General features: G+C 32.1%; 1 protein-coding gene across 2 annotated transcripts in view; it reads right to left on the bottom strand.

Annotated features, from left to right (window-relative positions):
- Positions 1-24,018, bottom strand: part of Dll (homeotic protein distal-less) — a 161,613-nt gene extending 137,595 nt beyond the window's left edge. For both annotated transcript variants that reach the window (XM_076401667.1, XM_076401666.1), the window contains exons 1-2: positions 23,569-24,018; positions 9,338-9,519 (exon numbers count right to left, since the gene is read on the bottom strand). In XM_076401667.1, the coding sequence (XP_076257782.1) occupies positions 9,338-9,519; positions 23,569-23,878 (492 nt within the window). In that variant the 5' untranslated portion in view covers positions 23,879-24,018. The remainder of the gene's footprint in view (positions 1-9,337; positions 9,520-23,568) is intronic.
- Between the last annotated feature and the right edge of the window lie 247 nt (positions 24,019-24,265).

Below are 24,265 nucleotides of genomic sequence, written 5' to 3'. Positions count from 1 at the left end.
TATTTCACTCTTTGATCTTTACTCTATGTAGCTCTAATGTTTTCCTGTCTGTAGATGTATTTATTCTTTTTTGCAGATAGCTCATCTTTAATTTGCTTTCTATGACTTTCCTTAATCTACTGCTTTCCACTTTGTTGTATGTCCCACCTAGGAACTAACAACTAATCGACAAATGAGGAATTTTAAAATTCATTATTGTCAATATTCTTTGCAATATTCATTTTAACTTTTGATGCACAAATTAGCGTATAAATAACCTTTAGAATTTTTAGCGTGAATGATACTATGTCTCTAAGACCATACAATTTTTCTTAACTGTTTTTTTTTCACCAGATATAAAATTAAATCACAAGCTAAAGACCAAAAAAACTGGCTAAATAAAATCTCGATTAGAATATATAATGTGTTAGTGTTAAACATTTTCGGGATAATTTCTTACTAATCAACACTAATAACTTAATAATTTACCACGATTCAAATTTCGTAGAAAGGTAGGTTGTATAAGTAATGACTGTGATCAGTGTGATGTATATTATGTTTGTGATTGTAATTATAAATGTCTTTATAGGCAACGGTGGAAAATTCGATAAGAAACAACCATCCCAGCCAAGTTGGGTAAGACCGGATGTCTTCTGAGATAGTCTCTAAGTTGGTCTCTCGCTGGTAAAAAACACATTTGTTATTATTTTCTTATTATCATGTCACAAATTTAGTGTGCGAGAACTTTCATTACTTTAATTACTAACAATGTTAAGGAGATGCCTTCATTGCCACACTAAGCCTCTTTTTTACACAATTCTACTTAACTTACAACTTGTAATTTATGTTTTAGAGATATTTTTGAGACTTTAACGTTTAACAACCACTTCGGTATAAAAATATTTCTCCTGCTGTTACGAAAAACAAAAGAAGAGGTGTTATACCAACAGAGAACTTATTATTGGTAAAATACATTCATCAAACACGGATTCATAACTAATGCAGGCGGACGGAAGACCCAGCAGGAACTTTGCGGTACGGGCGAAGTCAGCGAGTCAGGTGCGAAATGATAAATATTTGATCGGCACCAGTCTGAAAGGGTAAAACGGAAAAACCGAGATAGGTAACGGTGAAAATATCATTTATTGACGAGGGAAACTCTTAACCCTTTCTCCCCCTCAAACATGTTATCGAGAAACAGGACCCAATTTATTATTAAAACCTTTTGGAATTATACGGGCATTTTCTATGTTATCGATCGACTGATGGTTGAGGAAAAAACACACGATTTTCTTTTGCTTTGTTTTTTTTTTCACTGGAAGCTAAATTGAAAAATTATAACTACAAATGGAAGTACATCTTTATTGTAGAGTCCTAAAATAAATACATTTTCATTCGTATAAATCACCTGACAAACCTACAGAACAAGCCGAATCTTACTATTTCGCTACTACCTGTAATATCAAAATTATTTTGCAAAAAATATTTAAACGTGTTAAATATTTTGTAGTAATACCAGATTTCCAGATCGATCAAGTGAAAAATAGAAATACTGCCCTGCAATATTCCTGGATGTCTCGCAAGTTTTTGATCGGGTTCGGCATTTGGGATTAATCTGTAAGATGAGCAAATTTTTACCGCGTAACTATTGTCAACTGCTGGAGTCATATCTTTTCGGAAGAAAATTTAGAGTATCGCACGAAATGGCGTTCTCGACATTTAAAACTACTTAGGACCTCTCCTGTAACTGCTCTAAATTGCTGACATTCCAACAACAGGAAACACTACTTGGAGCCTTTGCTGACGACATAATTATTATGGCAAACGACATATCTCTGTATAGGGCAGTAGAAAAAGTACAAGTGGTAGTCAACAAAATCTACAAATGGAGTAAAGATTTGAAAATTCAACTTAATAACTCCAAACCTGTTCATGTTAATTTTGCATTGCGGCGAAATAATAAAAACCTAACAATATCACACAACGGATGCCCGATTCCTCAAGCAGAATCAGCTAAGTACCTTGGTATTCATCTTGACGGTAGATTCAATTGGAAACATCATGTTAGACAGAAAGTAAAGCACATTAGAATCAAAATAAAACAATTATACTGGTTAGTCGGAAGATACTCTCAACTTGATCTAAAATCAAAGAGATTGATTTATCAGTCAATCATAAAGCCAATTATTCAAATCAACTAGTCATCCAACTCTGCCAAAACAAATGTCTTTCTCTGTCTTAATCAACGAAGAACTGCACGATGACCTGGAAAGCAGTGATATATAGAAGTGAATATAGCAGTGAATATACGAAGTGATCCAAGATTTGAAGAAATACAACTACTGAACAACGCGCAAGAAATCAGAAGATTGATATCCTTTAGAAATATGCATGGAAGTCGTCTATCAGAAATAGTTTTATAACAAACAATTAATATTATTTATATGAAATATCGGTATGACAACTAGTTACCAACGTTTATATTCACACTGTTAAGATACTGATGTCTATAGAGACTTGATTTGACGCTATATTTTCCTGATTTAACACCGTTATATCAAACATTTTTTCATTGTTACAATTTTCTTCAAGGATAACTTTTGAAAATCTATCTGTAATAGATATTGAAAAAAACTTGTTCAAGTCCCGGATTTATTTGAAATAAAATACAAAAAGGCCTCGTAAATTTGTTACTACAATACCTTCAGGCTACATTACAATGTATAATATTAATAGAAACTATTTTTATTTAAATAAAAAAGGAAAGTAATTTTTCTGATCGCTGGCACACGTGCTGTTGCGTATAATCAAACGATCATTACCAGCTAGATTGATGTTGTATTTCACTTAATATACGTTTGATTTAATGTTTTTATTTACCGAAACTCTACAATATCGTTCGTCCTCTAGAGGATCATTTGTTTTCTCATTTATTATTTAGTTGCGCTTATGGTCGTTTATCATTTGATGATTAATGTCTCAATTAACATTATTTATATTTTATTCTGACAATTTTATTACATATTAATCGACATACATATATATATATATATATATATATATATATATATATATATATATATATATATATATATATGTATGTATTTGACCTTGAGGCATGTCAAATTTTACATCGTGGAATAACCCAGATATTCAGATATTGAATATAATCCCAGATGATAAAGCCACAATGATTTATAGGTTAGAATTATAACCTCTTATAACTACTGCATTCAAGAATTTTACATACGTCTGACAACAGGGCGACTTTGACCGGCTCATTGGTTTACATGTTTTCAAACTAATCAGACAGCATGGTATCTCTTTTTTTCTAGAGTAAAATGAGAGGGAAAATCTTGTCTGATTCTAAAATGAATTTACAGTTTGCAGTATGTACAAAAAACTTTGAATATTCTAAATTCTAACTAATTAACTAAATTCTAGCAAAATTCATTTTTCCATCAATTGTTTATGTGTATTATTGCACATATGTTGTATTCTATATATGTATTTAATTATCCTATCTCTGTATTTGCATGTTCATTTTAATTACTTCTAGTATTATATTAATTTTATTATTTTATTTTTTTAATTTTATTATTTATTAATTTATTTAATATTATATTATACATATTGCTTAATATAAAATAACCTATTTTAAAATAAGAGTTAGTTGTTTATTTTCAAGTTAATTTTTAGGACTCTATATCTAATATATTGATATTTTTCTGAAACTTTGCTGTTATATTAAGAACTAACTGACACGGCGTATCGTTCTGTCAAAAAGTATTGAAATGGACGGTCTCACAAGCTTTCTGGTCAAGTTCTGTTAATGGCATTAGCTAACAAACTTAATAAGTAGCTTATGTTTTAGCGTTGTCAGTTCTTCCTACCCCGCATCTTATAGGCGAGATCATACATGAACTGCGCAGAAATACACACAAAGTAAACCAAGCAATCAAAATATTTTAAAAAAACAAGATAATAACAAGCACTAAATGAAAATCTACTGAAAAAGAGTCATATTCAAACTAGAAAACTACTCATGCGTTCAAATAGTTTACATAAATTTTAGAGGCGCGTTTATATCTACAAAATTACAAATTAATTATTAAGTTTTAATCATAAAAAACAACACAATTATTAAATTCAAGTCGAAGTCTCGATAATAGACACCTGGACATTGGATAAGTTTAAAAGAGCATTAAAGTGTCAAAACTACACATGCGTTCAAATGGAACTTCGCAAGGACCTTCCCTAACTGAATAGATGGAAAAAATAGCCAAATTTATCCAGACATTTTCGGGACTTGTGGACGAGTTGTCTTCATATGTTTTTCTCTCTATGGTCACCGAGATATTATATATTTTTCTCAAGAAACCCATCTAATGGCTCACCAGAATTTATCTGCAATCTGTTATAGATTCTTTTCAACTTATTCAGCATGTCTATGTGTTGTTTTTCCTAGTTTGTTACTTTTTCTTGATCTAGATCTTCTAGAAACTTATTCTTAAATTATATGTAAATTTTCTCAAAATGGCCTTTAATTGTTATCTGAGTTCTTCTTACCTTTGGAGCTGATTTTTTTTTCACTAATTTTTATTAATACTATATCATTTCATACACTGTTGGCTAATATATGATTTAAATGGTGTAAAGATAACCCACAAAGAGGCCTAATGGAACTTTCGAAACATAACTAATGGAACATATAATACAATCAAGGAAGATTTTTTATTTCTCATTATAAACATTATTGGTCACTCATGGCTCATATTAAAAAAATAGTGTTACGACAATAAAAGTTGATGGAAAAAGGTAAACGTTGGATTAATAATTGATTCGGTTTCATTAGTCATAACGTATATTAACAATTCATTGCAGATATATTGTTCTTCATGCTGGAAACAGGAATGGTGAATAACACTCTTAGTTTGGATGAAATGATAGAATCGTAAACACATGTTAGATGGATTTGAAATTAACAGCTTAGTTATTCACTTGAATGAAACTTTCTGAATGTGGGAGTAGTATTTACTGCTGACAATGTCCAAAACAGGACGATGAGAATGGAAACAAATAAAGGTGAGTAAAAGTAGGAAATCTTATTGTAGAGTGTGAGAGATTTATGAGCTCAGTTATATATGTATTTATACAAAATATAGATGAGCACTTGGTTAAAATGTGTGACGAGAGAAAGATTAATAACTGTTTTGCAGATTTGGCAAATACATTAAGCTAAATACAGTAATGAAATCTAGTTTTATCAAGAAACTTTTACACTAGTGGTAGAGGAATAAACTAAAGAGAAATACAGTGGTATCAAAATGACTTTGCAAGCAAACACTATAACGTAGAAAACAAGAATTAAGCATAAAAGGTAAATATGCTCTCGAATGAAAGTAAAACATATTACTGGGATATACAATTGTTAATCAGGTGGACTAGACTTTCAGGAGATACCATTACATAAAGAAATGCAAAAAGAACTCTAGCTCGTAGGTGGTGTGGAAAAGATTTCAATGTAAATATAACAAACACACAACCATAAATTTCAAACTGTTATAACTGTATTTAATTATTGTTATGAGTTCCTCGACATATGCTTTAGATTACTATAATGTTAAAACAATTGACAACTGATAAGAGGAGAATTTTTTTTTAGTGGATGCGGCAACATTGTGACGTGAGTTCACTGTTTTATTGAACGGATTATTGAAGGGACTGTGAGGTGATTCGTATCAATTTGGTCGGAGATGGATTAACAGCCGTGCGGCAAGTGGAACCGTCAGAATTTTCGACGGAAAGCAATGTAGCGGCAAGAAAAAAAAGAGTTCGGTTCATTTTTTCCCGGGTAGCCGCGATCCGCTTCTTCGTCGTCTTCTTCTGGGCCTTTTCGTAACGTTGACGGAATGCTGGCGATGCGAAAGCATCTGATTACCGTAGCGCGGCATCCGCGAGCGGATTTTTCGGCCAAGACGTTTCCCGCAAAAAAGAAACGGATCAAAGAGCGCGGCCGGCGACGGCATTTTTACGATGTCGCACGACCGTTGCCCCCTGGCGTTGATCGAACGAAGTAGGTGACGTTCCGGAGAAGGTTCCTCGGAAAAATAGTCGACCAGAACAGAAAAACTTCAATTTTTTTCGCGGTTTTTGTGGTACAAGGCTCCGAACTAACTCAACACTCTACTGGTCTAACTATTATTAGGTGCTTGCATTTACAAAATGCATTTATTGGGAAAATTTTATAAAATATATGTTAATCAAGATATTTTTAAGTTTTACCCTATAGGCCTATACAGTGTCGAGAAAAGATGCTAGTTTGGCAATAATCCAGTCCTCGATCCATTTGCGCGGTTTTACAGCATTTCGACACCGTGTGCACCAAGCACCTATCTAAACAAGCTGTAATTAGAAGTCGGTATGTCTGGTGAATACATTATGTTTGGGAAAACTTTACATTCGGGCTTCAGAACTCTTGCAACTTTATGTATTTTTAACCGACTTCAAAAACGGAGGAGGTTCTATGTTCGGCTGTATATTTTTTTAACGTATGTTCACCGATTTCTCCGTTAATTATGGGCCTATTTTCAAAATTATTGTAGTACCCTTCCGAGGTGGTCCCATTGTAATCAAGTTAAGATCAGATGGAGAGAAGGGGGCGGGGAAATCGGCGGAAAACCTCAATTTTCAAAGGCATGTAAACAGTTTTCACGTATTTTTTTATCTAAAATAATCAGATATATGTGTATAATGGTATTACTGAACAAATTTGTCAAAAAATTGGAAGTAGTTCAGCGTAAAAGTCATTCAGCTTGCTTTTTAAACACTAAACATATCACCTCATATCATATGACAAGTCGTAGAATAATGGTAGGCAACTCTTTCTATGGTGTAATAGTTAGAGCGTTAAAAACAGAAACTTTCTTTTTTCTAGTTTGTTTGGAGCATTTGTCAAATCACCTAGACTATGTAACGGGCCCCAGTGCCTGAAATTTTCCTTATTTTCAATCATTGTTTCCTTATTCCTATTTTTCCTTATACAGGCTGGCTGTACTTTTACTTGGGCTATTCATTATAATACTTAATAAAGTAAGTAACAATAGAGTAATTTATTGTGTAAATATCTAACACTATAAAGAGAAAGAGAAAAATAAGAGTTTGATTATTTTTTACATTTTAGTGAGTTTTTTATTTATTTTTTGAATGCGGTTCAATTTTTTTTTTGAAAAAGTATTTTTATTATATTAAAAGTATTTTTACCTGCTAGTGCTGGTTTTTTTTGCAACAATATATTGTTCAATTTAGTAGACATCTGCAGCAACCGTTTCATTCATTTATAGCAACACATAATACATTAAAGTTTGCCATCCGCATTATTATATTCATTATCTCATTATCCTTCGTCATTAGACAGGAGAGGTTAAAAATTCCGTTTGTCACTTAAACCGAGATCATATTAAAGGAACTTCCAAGAAAACCTCTAATAAAGATCGTCAACCTAATAAATGCTTCATTCAGACTACAATAAGTAGTAGTAATTATGGTTCCTAAATCAGAAAAGCCGGTCAATATACACTAAAAACTTTTGTTGGAAAGAATAAAAGTAATCATTGAGTCAAACCGTCTTATTCTGGATCACCACTTCGGTTTCACGAAGCAACATTCTACCAATGATCAGGTTCGCAAATTCATCGATATCATAGAAAAATCACCAGAAGAAAATAAGTTTTATCCTGCTATATGACTGTTACTCAAACTGTCGATAAAATATGGTATAAAGGTTTCAAGCATAAGATTAAAAGACCAAAGTCCTGACTAATATTCAAAAATTTTAGAGTCAAAGAAGAAGATGTCTATTCCAACTTGAAAAAGATTCAAGCAGGTAGGCTACAGGGAAATATATTGAGACCAGTCCTTTATCTGCAGCTCACTCGAAACTTGTCGATATTCAATGAAAATGTTGCTGCTAAACTTGCAGATGATGGTGTAAGTGGTAAATTGTATTAGTTATAGGGTAGATATTCAGTCCTGTCAAAATATAATAGGCATTTGCTTTACCAACAAGTCTTGAGACTAGTGTGGCCTTATGGTGTTCAACTCTGCAAGTTGTATCCGCGAAAGCAATAAAAATATTATACTAATTGTAGTCTTAGTATAATATTTAAAAAGGTACTGCGAGGTATTGTTGGTGCTCATTAGTAATGCGTAGAACAATTTGATATTGCTAGTATTTATTTACTAGATTGGTATAATAAATAATTTAAAAAATATCAAACATTCCATCAACTGCTAAACTGTCGGAAAGTTCTTTGAAAGTTTCCGCTGGGTTTTTGTCCAATCACCTTCAAGAGATGCCATAAAAATCATAAGTTTTAAACAATTTCAGCCAAAACCAACAATTAAAATGCATTTCTAAATGTATTTGATGGGTATTGACAGCTGATTACATAGAATCAAAGAACAAAAGCAATGAATGTTAAAAATGAAATTTTGAGCCTTCCATGATTTAAAAGTTAGGTTAGCTCAACAGTTGTTTACGTCAATACTCTTTCATCGATAATTATCCCCATGAACCTAACATATCATAAAAAATAATAAAACATTTAAAAATCTGGTGATAATTCCAACTGTTATTATATTAATCACTAACCCTGTATATTTTAACAAAATATATAACGCAAACTATATTTTATCTACTCTCTAGGCCGATTATCAACCCTATACCGATTATTATTAATCGTAAAACTAATCTTCATCATAATCGGCGAGCCGTTTCTCTGCTAGGTTGATTGAGTATCCAGCGTTCTGGTAATTTGCCTCCAACGCTTGATTGAACAGTTCTATTTACTGAAATTAATTGCCCGGCTCTCCAATAAATTGTCCTCTGTTTTATTTATTTACGTATCTGGTATTTGTCGTTCGTCATTTGATGGGTTTTGGCTCAATCAACGATAGTTAATGGATTTTTACCAAAAAAAAAAAACGAATATATAAACGGTCGAAATCATTACTCATAAAGATTTATTATTTTGAGTATATTATTATCATATATAACACACAAATGACACTGTGCCTTCATTTCAGGACAAAAGTTATACTAATTAATAGTTATATAATTATACTTAGCCACTAAAACACCTTAAAATCTATTTTTAACATCGAATATTTTCTTGAAATAACGAAACCTTCTAGTAAAATAGCCTTTTCAAGTTCAAATACTCATAGTTTTTTGAAAGTCTTAGAGAGTTTCGAATATTTGATTTATAATTGATGCATACTGATTGATTGATTGATATGTTAACATATTTTGTAAGTTTTAATAGCGAGATATTTAATAAAAATGTCTAGAACTTACCTGTGTTTGAGTGAGACCAAGACTGGCTGCCAATTCAGCTCTTTCCGGAAGAGCTAGGTACTGTGTCCTTTGAAATCTCCTGTTCAGCTGTTGCAACTGTAAACTGGAGTAAATTGTGCGGGGTTTCCTCATCTTTTTGCCTTTGCCACCTCCGGTGGGTCGTTCCAACGATAGGCATTTTTCTACAAGAACATATAGATAGATAGGTGTTAATGATATCCTGAGATATATATTTAGTAAATTTAAAAATAAACTTGCATTTTATTAATCAGTAATATATGTATCAATAGTGCGAAAGATATACGAGGGTCACTATTTATACTTCGGGAATTGGCAACACTGTTGTCATGTGAATCCATCTGTCCATGTTGACCATCGTAAAATTTGACATTTTTGACGATATACATACCCAGAACAGTTTGTCGCGCGGACGCTATTTGTTTATTATTTATTTAGATGAAAGTTTCGTCTCGGCAAAAAATGGAACTGAATCGTGAACATTTTCGTACGATGATATTTTACGATTTTCGACATGGATTATCACAACAAGAGTGTATCAATCAAATTAATTTGAGTTTTGGCGATGAAGCTCAATCAAAAACAACCGTTTATCGCTGGTTTAGTGAATTCAAACGTGGTCGTAGTTCCCTGTCCAACGAGTTTCGTGAAGGTCGTCTAAAATCGGCTGTTGTGCCAGAAAGCATCGATAGTGTGTACAAAATGATTAAGCAAGATCGTCATATTACCTATTGTGAGATTGAGGCATCCCTAAGCATTAGCTCCATCAATGTATATGCGATTTTACATGAACAACAAACTGTGGGAAAGTTATGTTCGCGTTGGATCCCACACAATTTGATAATTGCTCAAAAAAAGGCTCGTGACGATTGGTGCAAAGAAATGCTTAAGAAATTCAATCGCGGTACTTCGAAAGACGTTTATAAAATCGTGACAGGTGACGAAATATGGATATATTCGTATGGGCCCGAAAGTAGCAGCAGTTGGCTGTATGAGCGTTCTAAAATGAACCAAATCCAACAAAAGTTATTCGCGCATGAAGCACTTCAAAGAAAATTATGGCCTGTTTCGTCGAGAAAACTGGTCATATTGCAACAGTGCCTCTAGGGTATCGTAGAACAGTAAATTCTGATTGTTACACAACCATTTCAAAGTCAACAAGTCTTCGGTGAAATAAGGAAAACAAACAAACAAAGAGGATTGTTCTTCGTCATGACAATGCGAGCTCTCACACATCGGCTCAAATAAGAGACTATTTTAGCACTCAAAACATCCAATTGATTGATCATCCGCGCTACAGCACTGATTTGGCACCCAATTACTTCCTTTTGTTCCCATCCGTGAAGAATAAACTGCGTGGTCAACGATTTTCATCGCCCGAAGAAGCTATTGAAGCATTCAAAAATCATGTTATGAAGATACCTCATTCGGAATTGAATAAATGCTCAATGGTTTAAGCTTATGCATCATCGTGGCAAGTACTTTAAAAAACAATAATAATATATTCGCAGCTTAACTATTTGATTTTTTTCCTATTCCCGAAATATAAATAGTGACCCTCGTATCATATTCAGGGCAATTAATTTCGAGTGCTTAATGTTATAAATTAAATGCAATTGTGGAAACAGTGTACGAGTATCTTGTCAAATATCATTGTTTAAACCATTGATTTTTCCATATGTCTGGTAACATTTGATATTCTTGTAAGAAAAAAATCTACATATATATTCCTATATTCATAACACAAGACTGAGCCCTTTCATATTGAAAAATTTAATTTTCGCATGTCTGCTTGTAAAACAACTTTATTATAGATTCAATGATGTAGCCATTTTCTTTGAATTAGCTGGAAATTGAAGTTTTTTTTTTAAAACTGTTAAGTAGAAATCGAAAGAACATACGAATATAAATGAAAACCAGAATATCGTTAAAAATAGACTCTAACAAAAAGAAATTCAATAAAAATATACTGCATATCCAGTAATATTGGATATAATAATTTAAAAACAAACGATCTTTATCTTATTATTTTTCAATACAAAATTCGATACCAGAAAAAGGTAAATTGACGTCAATATCAGTGAAAAAATTAAATAACAAATTAAAATTCAAATCAAACAGCCGGTTTGGTGGCACAGTGGTAAAGGCGATGGAACGGTCCTCCTTGCGATAGCCGCGGGTTCGAATCCTGCAGGGGCATGGTCGTACATTTATGTTTGTAATTGTTTAATATTTGTGATTGTCCTAGGTAGTAGTGCAAAATCCGACAAGGAAAATGATCCCAGCCACGCCAGTAGCCAGACTGGGTAAGACCGGATCTCTTCTGGGATGATTTCTAAAGTTGGTCACTCGCCAGTCGGTAGCCTTAATGCTGAGGACCGTGGTTCGGAGCCCACGTCAAACTTTAGGCCCAGTCCAGATAATCCCATAGTTGGTAAAAGGAGACTTTAAAATATAAAAAAAATACGAACAACAAATTTATTTAGCTGAGACTTTGTTATTATTTAGCTTGTGTTTTATACATTTATAAATGTCCATAAGAGAACCACATTGATACATTTGCAAGTTTTTTAATATTTTATGGCAAAAACCGCAAGTCAGAAGCCAGTCAGTCAGAATCACGTTGTTATTGTGATAACATAAGTTCGATACCAGTATTTATATAAAATATTTTAATCCGGCTTTTAAATGGACTTCTGTATCTGTATCCTACAACACTAAACACTGATTTAGTCTCGAACACTAATTAAGACAAATTGAAGTTAGCTAAACAATTATACGGTGAAATTAAATCAATTAATTTTGTTCCATAATATTTATCAATTTCCATAATTGTATTCAATATTCTTGAATGAATTACAAGGAATTAGCGAAATAAGTGGATTATTTAATTTTATTTGAATCATGATATTGAATAATTCAATCTTCAGTTAAAAGCTTTTATTTATAAGATTTTAAGATATTTTTTAGAAGAATTTGAGTTTTTGTTATGTTTTTCAAATTTACTAAATTTACTTTCCAATAAAATGAAGTATGTAAATATTAAAAACGTCAAAAATAACCAAACTGAAGTAAAAGTTATTAATTTTCTTTAAGTCTCTCTGCGCTCAACTAACCGATCATTTGCTACATCTTGACCACTTCCTCTAGTCTGTCTTACAATATCTCTCTCTTCCTTGGTTTGGAAAGGATCTTTGATGTCCTTAATATGGTTAAATATAAATTTTAACATGTTAATATGAAGAAGTTAAATTAAATTAGCAGTAGGACACATAGATATGCGAAATTAATCGCATAATATGCATATTTATTAAATCGGTTAATAAACTTCATAATTTGTTAAGAAACAAGGCTGTTAACAAATGAATGGTGCTTTTTGAACATTGAAAGATCTCTTTTCATCGATTGGTTTAGTATAACAGGTCAATTGAAAAGTCTATACTATAATTACTATAATTAAATCCATATGTTTTTTAGTTAGCCCAAACCCTCAAAAAATGCATGTATAAATTTGACAGCTGTAGGATTATTAGTCAGCTGTGAGTTATTGCAGATTGAGTGAAGCAACTTTTTGCAACAACGTGTTGATAAAATATTGCTTTTTGAAGGGAAAAAATACAGTTGAAACAAAAACTTGACTCGCTGTCGAGTTTACGGACACTGCCCCAGGAAAATCAACCTTCTAATATTGGTATGCTAAGTTTAGACGTGGTGAAATGAGCACAGAAGACGGTGAACGCATTGGACGCCCAAAAGAGGTTGTTACCGACGAAAACATTTTAAAAATCCACAAAATGATTTTAAATGACCGTAAATTGAAATTGAATGAAATAGCAGACATTCTAAAGACATTAACTGAACATGTACATTATATAATTAACGAATATTTGGGTATGACAAAGCTCTATGTAAAATGGGTGCAGCGCGAGCTCACTTTTGATCAAAAACAACGACGAGTTGATGATTCGGAGCAGTGTTTGAAGATGATCAAGCGTAATAAACACGAGTTTTTGCATCGATATGTGACAATGGATGAAACATGGCTCCATCATTTCACTCCGAAATCTAATCGACAGTCATCTGAAGGGCCATAAACAGCGACTATTACAGCGTTATTGAACCATTTGAAGGACGAAATCGCCGCATTTGAAGAAAAAGAAAATGCTGCTTCACCAAGACAATGCACCGTGTCACAATTCATTGAAAACGATGGCAAAAATCCATGACCCTGTTGCCATCCACCGCATTCTCCAGATCTGCCCCCCATCTCGCGTTCTCAGATCTCTAAAGAATACTCGCTGGGAAAAAATGTTCGTCGAATGAAGAGACAATCACCGACACTGGAGTCTATTTTGAAACAAAGGATAAATCGTACTACAAAAATGGTATCGAAAAGTTGGAGGGTCGCTATAATCAGTGTATCACCCTTGAAGGGAATTATGTTGAATAAAAAAACTAATTTGGCTGGTAAGTAGGCCGGGGACTTTTCAATTGACCTAAGGTTTGACATGTTAATATAAAGAATGAATGGTGGTTCTGGGACTTCGAATCATCTGGCATATTATCAGATATATTATCTCTATTGAACAACTTAAAATCAGACAACATTAATCAAATTTTCTTCCTAAACTCGTTCGTTTCGACGTATCCAACATTGTCGAATACTTTCTATGGAACTTTACGATACAACGAATTACGGGAAAACAATTAGACGCGCTCGGTACGTCAATTAATCGTCTTTCGGTGTTTGACACGACGATATTATGTCACAGCGGGCCGGAAAAAATAGGAAAGTCGCGTAGACCGACGTCGTTTGTGTCGTTCGATTTGTTTGCGAACGAAAATAAAATGCACTTCGTGTATTTTCAATGAGCCGTAACACGAACAAACGATACAACAGTTGTTTTATTAGTTGCTATTAACCTTAAGTCGGTTGATATTGACGAGGGAACAAGCTTATTCACTTTAGAATCGGCCGATCGGACACGGGTCCCAGTAGGCTAAGGTCTTACGTCGATGGGCGACAAACGAAAACACGAAACCATTACTGATAAGATTAGATACTCCCATGTTTTTGTTTTGTTTTTTTAGTTTGCTGTCTCTAAACTACCTGATGATCGGGTAACTTGACGCAACACATTGTTACACAATAGAAATACAACATACTTTTGTTTCTCGTAGTGATATAAACTTAAATAAGATTAACTGTCACAGAGATGACAGAAGCTATCTTGATTTAACATTTCGATCTAGTAAATGTTAGCAAATTGTGATAAATATAATTGTGCCATGAATATATTAACAGTTTTTTGAAGTTTATATCCGAAAATAGGTTCTATGCACCAAAATGAAAAACTATTTCGTAAATTTCGTCTTTTTAGATTGTCATAAAAATTGTTTTAATTAAAGGATTTTGAATAAGAACCAATTATGAGAAGGATGAACCGAGATTCTCAAAATACACTGTATACTTTAATTTATATGAGGGTAGTAATTGTAAATATTTTAATATTTAAAATTATTATATTTGACAGATAAAATACCTGACAGAAACTTAATTTATGTGAGTTCTATACGAGTTGTTTTTCAAAACAATATATTATTTTAAACTGAACAAACCACGACATGATATTAATAAACTAATAACTTTTATGTAATTACTTTAAGATATTTATATATTAAGTTTTGTCTTCGCTTTTTTTGTTTTCCTTTGTTAACGCTATTTAAAAAAACATCTTTTAATAATATTTATGGACGGTAAGACACAACTATATAAAAAAACTGCCAAAGAAGCTTTTTCTGATAATACAGTGATAACAACTGAAGATTCAAACCTCCTACAAAAAGACTTAACCAGATGGAACACTGTACTGAGGGAATATGATTTGATAGAGCAAAAAGAAGCAAGGACTAGAAGGAAATAGTTCGAGAGGTAACCAAACAAACATCAAACGAAGGTATTGAGCAGATACTGCAGAAAAGAACACAAACCCTGACTGAACCAAGAATATTGAGTAAAAATAAGAAAGAATGAACCAATTTTATATATGAAACAAGACACAACAAACACCAAATATAATGCAGTTGAGCAAAACAAACTGATCTGTATACCGAATAGGGTATTGCTACAAATGAAAACTGTTTTTTTATATGGGGATCAGTCCTACCACAGCTATAACAACAAAAATGTAAGTGGAAATGCTGAAATTTACATTGTGCTTGAAAATAGTTTGTAATGTTGAAGGAAATGTGGGAATATGTGTTTTACTCTAGGTGGACATCAATTTGTGCTAAATATTGGTTAATACCTAGAACTTTACGGTCATTCAATGTTCTGCATCATGATTTACCGATTAATTTAAGAATAACTGAGGTTTTTCTGGTGTAATAGAATAAAAACTGATCATTCGCGCGATAATTAAATTTCAAACGCTACCACATCTATATATTTACGCGAAACCGAATGACGTTCTCTAACAGTTTTAACCAGATATTCGACGTAGCAGTTCCGACTGTAATACCTACCTACTTCGCGTATGTATATTACTTGTTCTGTTGTCGGAACCTTTGATCTTTAGCTGGCTAGTGACGGAGTGAAAATAAATTACGAAACAGCGCCGTGAAGTTTGAATTAATGCGCCATTATTTCTTTTTCTATGGCCTGTACGTACGGATTTTTTCCTCTATCGTTTTCGTTTTGCATTTATCCCGCTAGTCGTTGCGATATTTATTAATGTTTTGAAGTGACAGCACTAAAAATGCCTTCGGCTCGTACGCGATTTTTCATTCGATCAATCGGTTTTTTTTTCTCCTCTCTTTACCACCGGTGTGTTAAAATGGGACAGAAGTGAATGCTCATGGAATTGATGGTCGCGTGGTGCTGTTTCATACACCAGTTAATTTTTCGTTGCTTTTTTAATTATTTTATAACATAAGTAACACATCAACTCAACAAGTATTAAATTTGATCTATAGAGGACGTCGCTGTTAATATAGCTTTTGTTATTTTCCAAACAATGTCTATTATACAGTATTATACAGTACTGTTGGCATGATAACCATTATAGATACTATAGATTATGGAGACACTCTCTGTGACAATAGGTTAAACATAGATGTGTATAAGTTAGAAGAGTATTGCTATGAATGTGCTCTTGCAAAATAATATTTTAATAAATAAATTATTGTTCAGACCGGATACTTATCGAATTCTGCGTTATATACATTAAATTATAGATTTATTGTGTTAACTGCTAACTTTGTTCTACCATATATGCGATGAAATTCTAAACAAACGTATTTATTTAATTATTTTCGATTTTTTTTTAAATAAACTATAATGCACTTTCAGTTATTATTGAAAATTCCTGCCGCTACATATGCTCTAAAATCATGAACAACTCATTATTATGTATAGCACTTATTTATACATTATATGAATATATCCTTTAGAATCAATAACGTGTGTAATTCAACGTGTTTGTGTGAAGTACATCGAAAGAATGTCAGTGCATCCCAATATATTCACTGATCAGCTAAATATGCGAAGTGACAGTAAAGTGTGTAGATTAGAACGTCTAACCACTTATATAGACTTTAGAATAAGATTAATTCATTAAAATAGTATTTTATACAGGAGATCACTTAATGGAGTGATTTTCTATATGCCCCGTATATATATTATAAACATAACAAATACTTTTTGCTGTGTGGGCTTTGTAATAATATAATAATAATTTAAAATACTTTGTTGTTGTCTGATTGTGGAACCCCTAAGAGTAAAAATAAAATATGGAGATATGATATCAACATCTGAAAAAGAAAATGTCAACAAAACCAAATATAATAATGGCCAAAAAAATGAAATTTTAAACAAAACGAGAAACCCTGGAGAAAATATTTGAACGAAAAGAACTGAAAAATACAAGAGAAGCAGAGCAGTACTAAATCGAATAAGGAAAGAACCAAAATAACATTAAAGAAACCCAGTGTTCCTAAATCTTACAGAATAGATAAACCATATAATTAAAGAAATTAGTACCGAAAACTTAATAGAAGAATGGAACTAATACTTTCAGGAATTGCTTAGTACGTAACTTCTTATCTCTTCTAGCGTAAAAGAGTTAAAAATTGAGAAATTACAGAATGTACTGAGGTAACTGAACAATGTTCTTAATACCGGAAAAATGGTACACAAGACATCTGAGATGTTATCGAAAATGTAAAATAGAATATGAGAAGAAGAACAAATCCAACAGGACTGACAAAGAGAATTCATTGTTCCGATATATAAGAAGGAAACTTTAACGATTATAGAAAGGTTGTTCTGCTGTATACAGCTATACAAATCTTTGCAATTACAATTAATCAACAAGTTAAAAATAAAACTTTTTTAAAACCAATTTTTCATAATACCTATGGAGGGTAGGACATAACAATATGTGGCAAGAAATATTTTGTTGATAATGCTGTGATAAATCCCTAGCCAAATGGAACTCATTACCAAAGGAATATGAATTGAATGAAAAAGAAAAAGACCAAAATAAAGGCATTGAAATCATGGAGGATATTCTGCAGAAAAGAACAAAAACGTTGAGTGAATCAAGAATATTGAGTAATAACAAGATATAATGAACCAATTTTATATATGGAACAAAACACAACAAACACCAAAAATAATATACCGTCTGTATAAAAACAATTATTATAACTACTTTGCATTATATATATGCTATCAAATTATAGTCTGATGTTTATATTTTACTTTATTTCATATTATTTCGAATAATAAACTGAACAGTCTACTTCAATTAATATACAAGCTTTAAGTTATTAAATATATTAGGAATCCTCAAACACAGCTGTATTTGGTTACTTTTGAATTATTGTGCAAATTCATAAATTATAATTTCCTTTTGATTAAAACATGCTTTTAATTCTGGTGTAATGTTATATACAAAGATGTAACCCTTATGTATTTAGTATTAATGAAATTATTTTCTAAATTATAGTATCTTTACTATATACGCCATATTATAATGTCAATTGAAATCATCTTTATTAGATTGGTTTTGTTAATAATAGGGTCTCTCAATCCCGTGTTTTAAAATAGCAAACAACATATATAATTTTTCTTTCAATTAAGTGATGCTTATTTGGATTGTTGCCAGAAAAATATTCAAACATTAATCCTTATTCAATATAAGAAATAACTGTTTGTTCTTTTGGTAAATTGGTGTATGATTGTTTTCCTTTAACCGCTTTATTAAAAAAGGTTATATTAAAAATTATTTTGTTCGATTTTTCTCATTTTAGTCTCTGATAATGAAGGCGTTCTATCTAATTATTCGTAATTGATAAATTTGATTAAATGAACATTCGAAACTGAGTACTTGATAGTATAATTTCTTGAATAATCAACTAACAATACCCGTTAAATAACAAAAACAGAAATGTATTCTTCCGTAGTTTGTCCTTAAATATTGATCGAAAGTGAATAACTGGCTCAGATTTAATTTATGTGAGTTTTATACGAAATACATTTTTTTCACTCTAAATTCTGTTTCTTATAATGTTTTTTCTATAACATAATTATATAACATACATAACATATAATAATAATAACTATAACTGAACGAGCTACGACATAATAGTAAAAACTAATGACTTTTATTTAATTACTTGAGTATATTTATATATATTAAGTTTTATCTTCGATTTTTTCCGTTTTTTGTTTGGTTAACGCTACTTAAAAACAACTTTTCATAATATTTATGGACGGTAAGACATAACTATATGAAAAACTATCAAAAGAAGCTTTTTCTGATAATACAGTGATAAAAACTGATAATCCAGACTTCCTACAGAAAGCCTTACGCAGGTGGGACACTGTACTAAGGGAATATGGATTGATAGGGCAAAAAGAAGAAGGACTAAAACAGTAACAGTATTGAGGAAGAATAACAAACAGTAAAAATTGCTGAACAAGCAAATTAAAGTTAAAGATACACTGACGACGATTTCTTGATTCATTCGTAAGGCGATTATTCGATAGAAAATAATAAATCTAAATATTCTAAATAAAATAAGAGAAGAATTATACAACAACCAAATGTATTTTAATAAACATACTGAATTTTCAAACGAAAGCCTTTTTATGTATTTATAGGTTGGTAGAAGGACTTGTGGTTACTTTTATGTACGAAAAAACATATCAAATAGTATCTATTTGTGATATTGAGCTTTAAAAGAGAAGAAACAACAATAGAGTTATATATTATGCAGGTGGTATTTATTATTTTGGACTTTGTGATAGTGTGACGAATAGTCACAGAAAAATGGAACACCAACAGAATAATGAATACAGTTTATGTACGAAACAAATGAGAGTTCTGCTGTGGTGTTGAAATTAAGGAACAATAATAAACTGTAAAAATTGCTGAAGAAAGAAAGTAACATTAAAGACTCATTGACGCCGACTTCTTGATTCTTTTGTAAGGTGGTTATTAGATAGAAAATAATAAATCTAAATGTTCTACCTAAAATAACAAAAAAAATTTATAACAGCCAAATGTATTTTAATAAACATATACTGAATTTTCAAACGAAAGCCTTTTTATGTATTTATAGGATGGTAGAAGGACCTGTAGTTACTTTTATTTACGAAAAAACGTATCAAAAAAAAGCAAGGATTAAAAGGAAATAGTTCGAAAGGCAACCAAAGCAAACATGATACGAAGGTATTGAGCAGATACTACAGACAAGAACACAAATCCTAAACGAACCAAGAATACTGAGTAAAAACAAGAAGGATGGTCCAATTCTATACATGACACAAGACACAACAAACACCAAACCTCTAAAAGTGCAAACGTTCTATCTAATTATTCGTAATTGATAAATTTGATTAAATTAACTTTAGAAACTGAGTACTTAGTAAAATTTCTTAAATAATCAACTAACAATACTCGTTAAATAACAAAAACAGAATTTTATTTTCTGTAGTTTGTTCTTAAATATTGATCGATAGTGAATGTACATAAATCCTAGCTGATTTATCATATATTTACACCGCATTCGCGGAATTTCAATGATCGAATAATTGGTAATAAATTGCAAGGTTTTTTTCCTTACATATTGTTGTATCAATAGATCACCTGTTTCTCTAGCATTTTAAAACTCTTAATAGCTAGAAGACTATAAATTGACTCGTGCAAGTATATAAAATGGTAATTTGTCACCATCTCGGATGTGTTCTTATGGAGGGATAAACTTTAAATATATAAAGATTTTTTAAGGTCCATGATTTGAATATTTGAAATCGATCTTATCTGATACCAACACTATTAAATGGCAACATTTTATGACCAATTACAAGCACAGTGTATAGAGAAATTCAAGGAAATATGGAGTATTGATTAATAAGGTGTTTAAAAATAGCCGTGAACTAAACATGGGAGGTAGTAGATGAACTAGTAAAAGTAAAAAATCTATCGTACGTACAAGGTGTTCAAACCTGGAAACATCACCAAGATTTATTTATATCCACGAACAGTGATTCGAAGAAAAACCATTACGAATTCAGTAGTGTGTTTTTATTATTCAACCTAATAAAGACTTTTAAATTTAATGTTAACGCATTCATTTCATTCTAAAGGATAAAGAAATGAACAGCTTATAATGTAGGGGAAATGTAAAGGGTCCTAATTGAATTTTCTTCGATGGGAGATGTTATAGATAAGGAACTTGACTGTTAATATATATGGAGAATCACGTGAAAGTTTAATGGTTATTTTATTATTAGAATAATTTGAACAAATATTACTTAAATTTCACACCACATAAAATTAGGTGTTGATTTTAAATCCAACAAAACAATGAAAATATCACATAAATGATGGTAAGTTAATGAACTTAGTGTCGAATGAAACATAGCTGTTTTAAATGTCTACAAACATTAATTTAAAATCAACAAGTATTATATGTTTGATATAGTAGATCGATCTAAGAACAAAATTAGAATTGAATGACACAAATAAATATGATGGCGTTATAATTGAAGTACAATAAAAATTAATTAATGGGGAATATTTTGATTTTAATTGCAACAAGTAATTATTTATATTCGAAAATAGTTTTTCTAACTTTTTGAACTTATATTAATCACAGCATTTTGATGTTAAATATCATCAAAAAGAGAATATTAATATTATGTGGAAAAAAGAAACATCACTAGAAACACAATATTATCCCAAAATAAATAATGGGCTTTAATATAATGACTCTACAGATATCACAATAAAGGACAGAAATGATGTTTTACAAGATAATCCAAATATCTAGGCGTCTAATTAATTTTGGTTTTAATATTGATAACCAAAATTGGTAAAAAGGCCAGTTCAACAAGTCCTATATACTGAATATAGCAATTTAATACTGTAAAAGAAATACAGCTAGTCTTGGGTAAGAATGTTGGTGAGTTATAAAATTATTAACGAAAATTTAACATTAATTTTAATTTTTACGTAAGATGGTTATTAGGTAGAGAATAATAAATCTAAACAATCTACATAAAATAATAGATGAATTACATAATGCCAAAAGAAAACGTAAGATATATTGGAGCTCCAAACGAAAGCCTTTTTTATGTGTTTATACTTTGTTATAGAAAGGATAATAGAAGAACTCTTGGTCTTTGATGTACAGAAAAATATACCAAATAGTCTTTTTCCTTGTGATATTACTCATAAAAAGAGAAAACACAAACTGTGATTCATTATATTTACGAATTAACATTAGAATTCTATATAATTAAGATGGTACTTATTATTTTGGGTTTCTGTGGTGGTGACGGATATCCACATAAAAATCGAACACCAACACCAACATAATAGTATGAATGAGTATTTTGCAATATTAACGAAGTTGAGGATCAAGAATGAACTATATAAAACTACTGAACAAAGATAGTAACATTAAAGATACATTAAGGACGATTTCTTGATTTTTTTCATAGGATGGTTACCAGATAGAAACTAGCAAATCTAAATACTCTATATAAAATAATAGAGGAATTATATAACAGCCAAAGGTAAAGTATTTTGATGATGAATATATGGGATTTTCAAACGAAAGCCTTTTTATGTATTTATAGGTTGGTAGAAGAACTTGTGGTTTCTTTTAGGTACGAAAAAACGTATCAAATAGTATATGTTTGTGATATTATAGAGGTGGGTCTTAACGAATAGCCATAATGAATATAGTTTCTGTATGAAACGGATGAGAGTTTTGCAGTGATATTGAGGTTGAGTAACAAGAATTAACTGTATAAAACTGTCGAACAAAGAATGTGATATTAAAGATACACCCAGGACGATTTCCTAAGATTTTAATTTTTTCGTAAGATATTTACTAGATAGAAAATAATAGATCTAAACGTAGAAGTTTATAGTTTTTAGTTTTAGTTAGATTATAGTAGAAGTTAATAATAGAAGGATCACATAACAACCAAACGTAAAGTATTTTAATGAATATATATTGTAATTGTACCCTGAAGCCTTTTTGAATGTTTATAGGTTGACAGAAGAACTAGTATTTGCTTTTATGTACAAAAAAACTATAAAATAGTATTTGTTTGTGATATTGGGCTTATAAAGGAACGAAACAACTACAGAATTCAATGTCATAAAGATGATACTTATTGCTTCTTGCTTTGTGATGGTTTTACGAATAACCACAAAGAAATCGAACGCTGACACCAACATAATAGTTTTGCAGTAGTGTTGAACTTGAGGAACAATAAAAAACTCTAAAGATTGCTGAACAAAGAAAGTAAAATTAAATATACATTGACGACGATTTCTTGATTCTTTCGTAAGGTGGTTACTAGATGGAAAATAGTAAATCTAAATATTCTACATAGATTAACAGAAGAATTATAGAACAGCCAAATGTATTTTAATAGATATATACTGAATTTTTAAACGAAAGCTTTTATATGTGTTTATAGGTTGGTAGAAGAACTTTTGGTTGTGTGAAGCGTTGAAGTTAAAGAGAAAAGAAATAAGAATAGAATTCAATACTATAAATATGATACTTATTGCTTTGGCCTTTGTGGATACCATGGCACTATCTCACCGATATCTAGGCACTGATCGATTTTGCACTAGGACACACAGACAAATCGAACACCAACACCATCAAGTAGAACTCACCGTCATCTTTGGGCGAGGGCGGACAATTGGAGGCGTACGAACCCAAATGGTACCCGGTATACGAATTCTGATGCATCGGCGGAAAGGGATAGGCGCCCAGGGCGCCCCGCGGGCTTGGGAATCCGCCGTCGTGGCCTCCGCCGGGTCCACCGTGAGCGTTGGCCGCGGGCCCGTTGAAGTGGTGCTGGTAGGTGGTCCGCAGGGGCCCGTATCCGTGCTGCTGCAGCTCGATGAAGGCGCTCTTCGACACCGGCGTCGAGGCGCTGGAGTCGTGCGGCGTCGGCGGCCCCAGGTGAGCCTCCGCCGACATGGTCGGGGTGCCGGGCGGTTCTTCGGCGGGTCCCCCGAACGGGGACCCCAGGTCCGTGAAATTGAGCGTCGTGAACGGTTTGTTTTCCACTTTGGCGAGCGGTCACACTGGCGGGACGCGATCGGAGACCCGGTAAGATGAACGAGAGCGAAAGAGAAACAAAAAGGAGCGACGCGGTGCGTGGAACGGGATCCGCGCGCACTAGCACATCATCGCGTTACGACACCGACAGCGGAGCGTAATTTCACCGAAAAAACGGTAATTTGTACGGGGGTTCGGGTGGAAATTACGCGAGAGCCGACAAGTTTTTTTTTTTGGAGCGTTGAAAATTGACCGTTCCACAACCCAAACCATCTACTTCCTACGAGCGTAGGTACTATAATGAAG

This window comes from Rhynchophorus ferrugineus, unplaced genomic scaffold (assembly GCF_030347505.1).
Source record: "Rhynchophorus ferrugineus isolate W39M unplaced genomic scaffold, kcgeb_rfMv2 rfM4, whole genome shotgun sequence".
Classification (NCBI taxonomy): Eukaryota; Metazoa; Arthropoda; class Insecta; order Coleoptera; family Curculionidae; genus Rhynchophorus; species Rhynchophorus ferrugineus.
The sequence above is the reverse complement of the archived record's forward strand: the minus strand, read 5'-3'. Positions and strand labels throughout refer to the sequence as shown.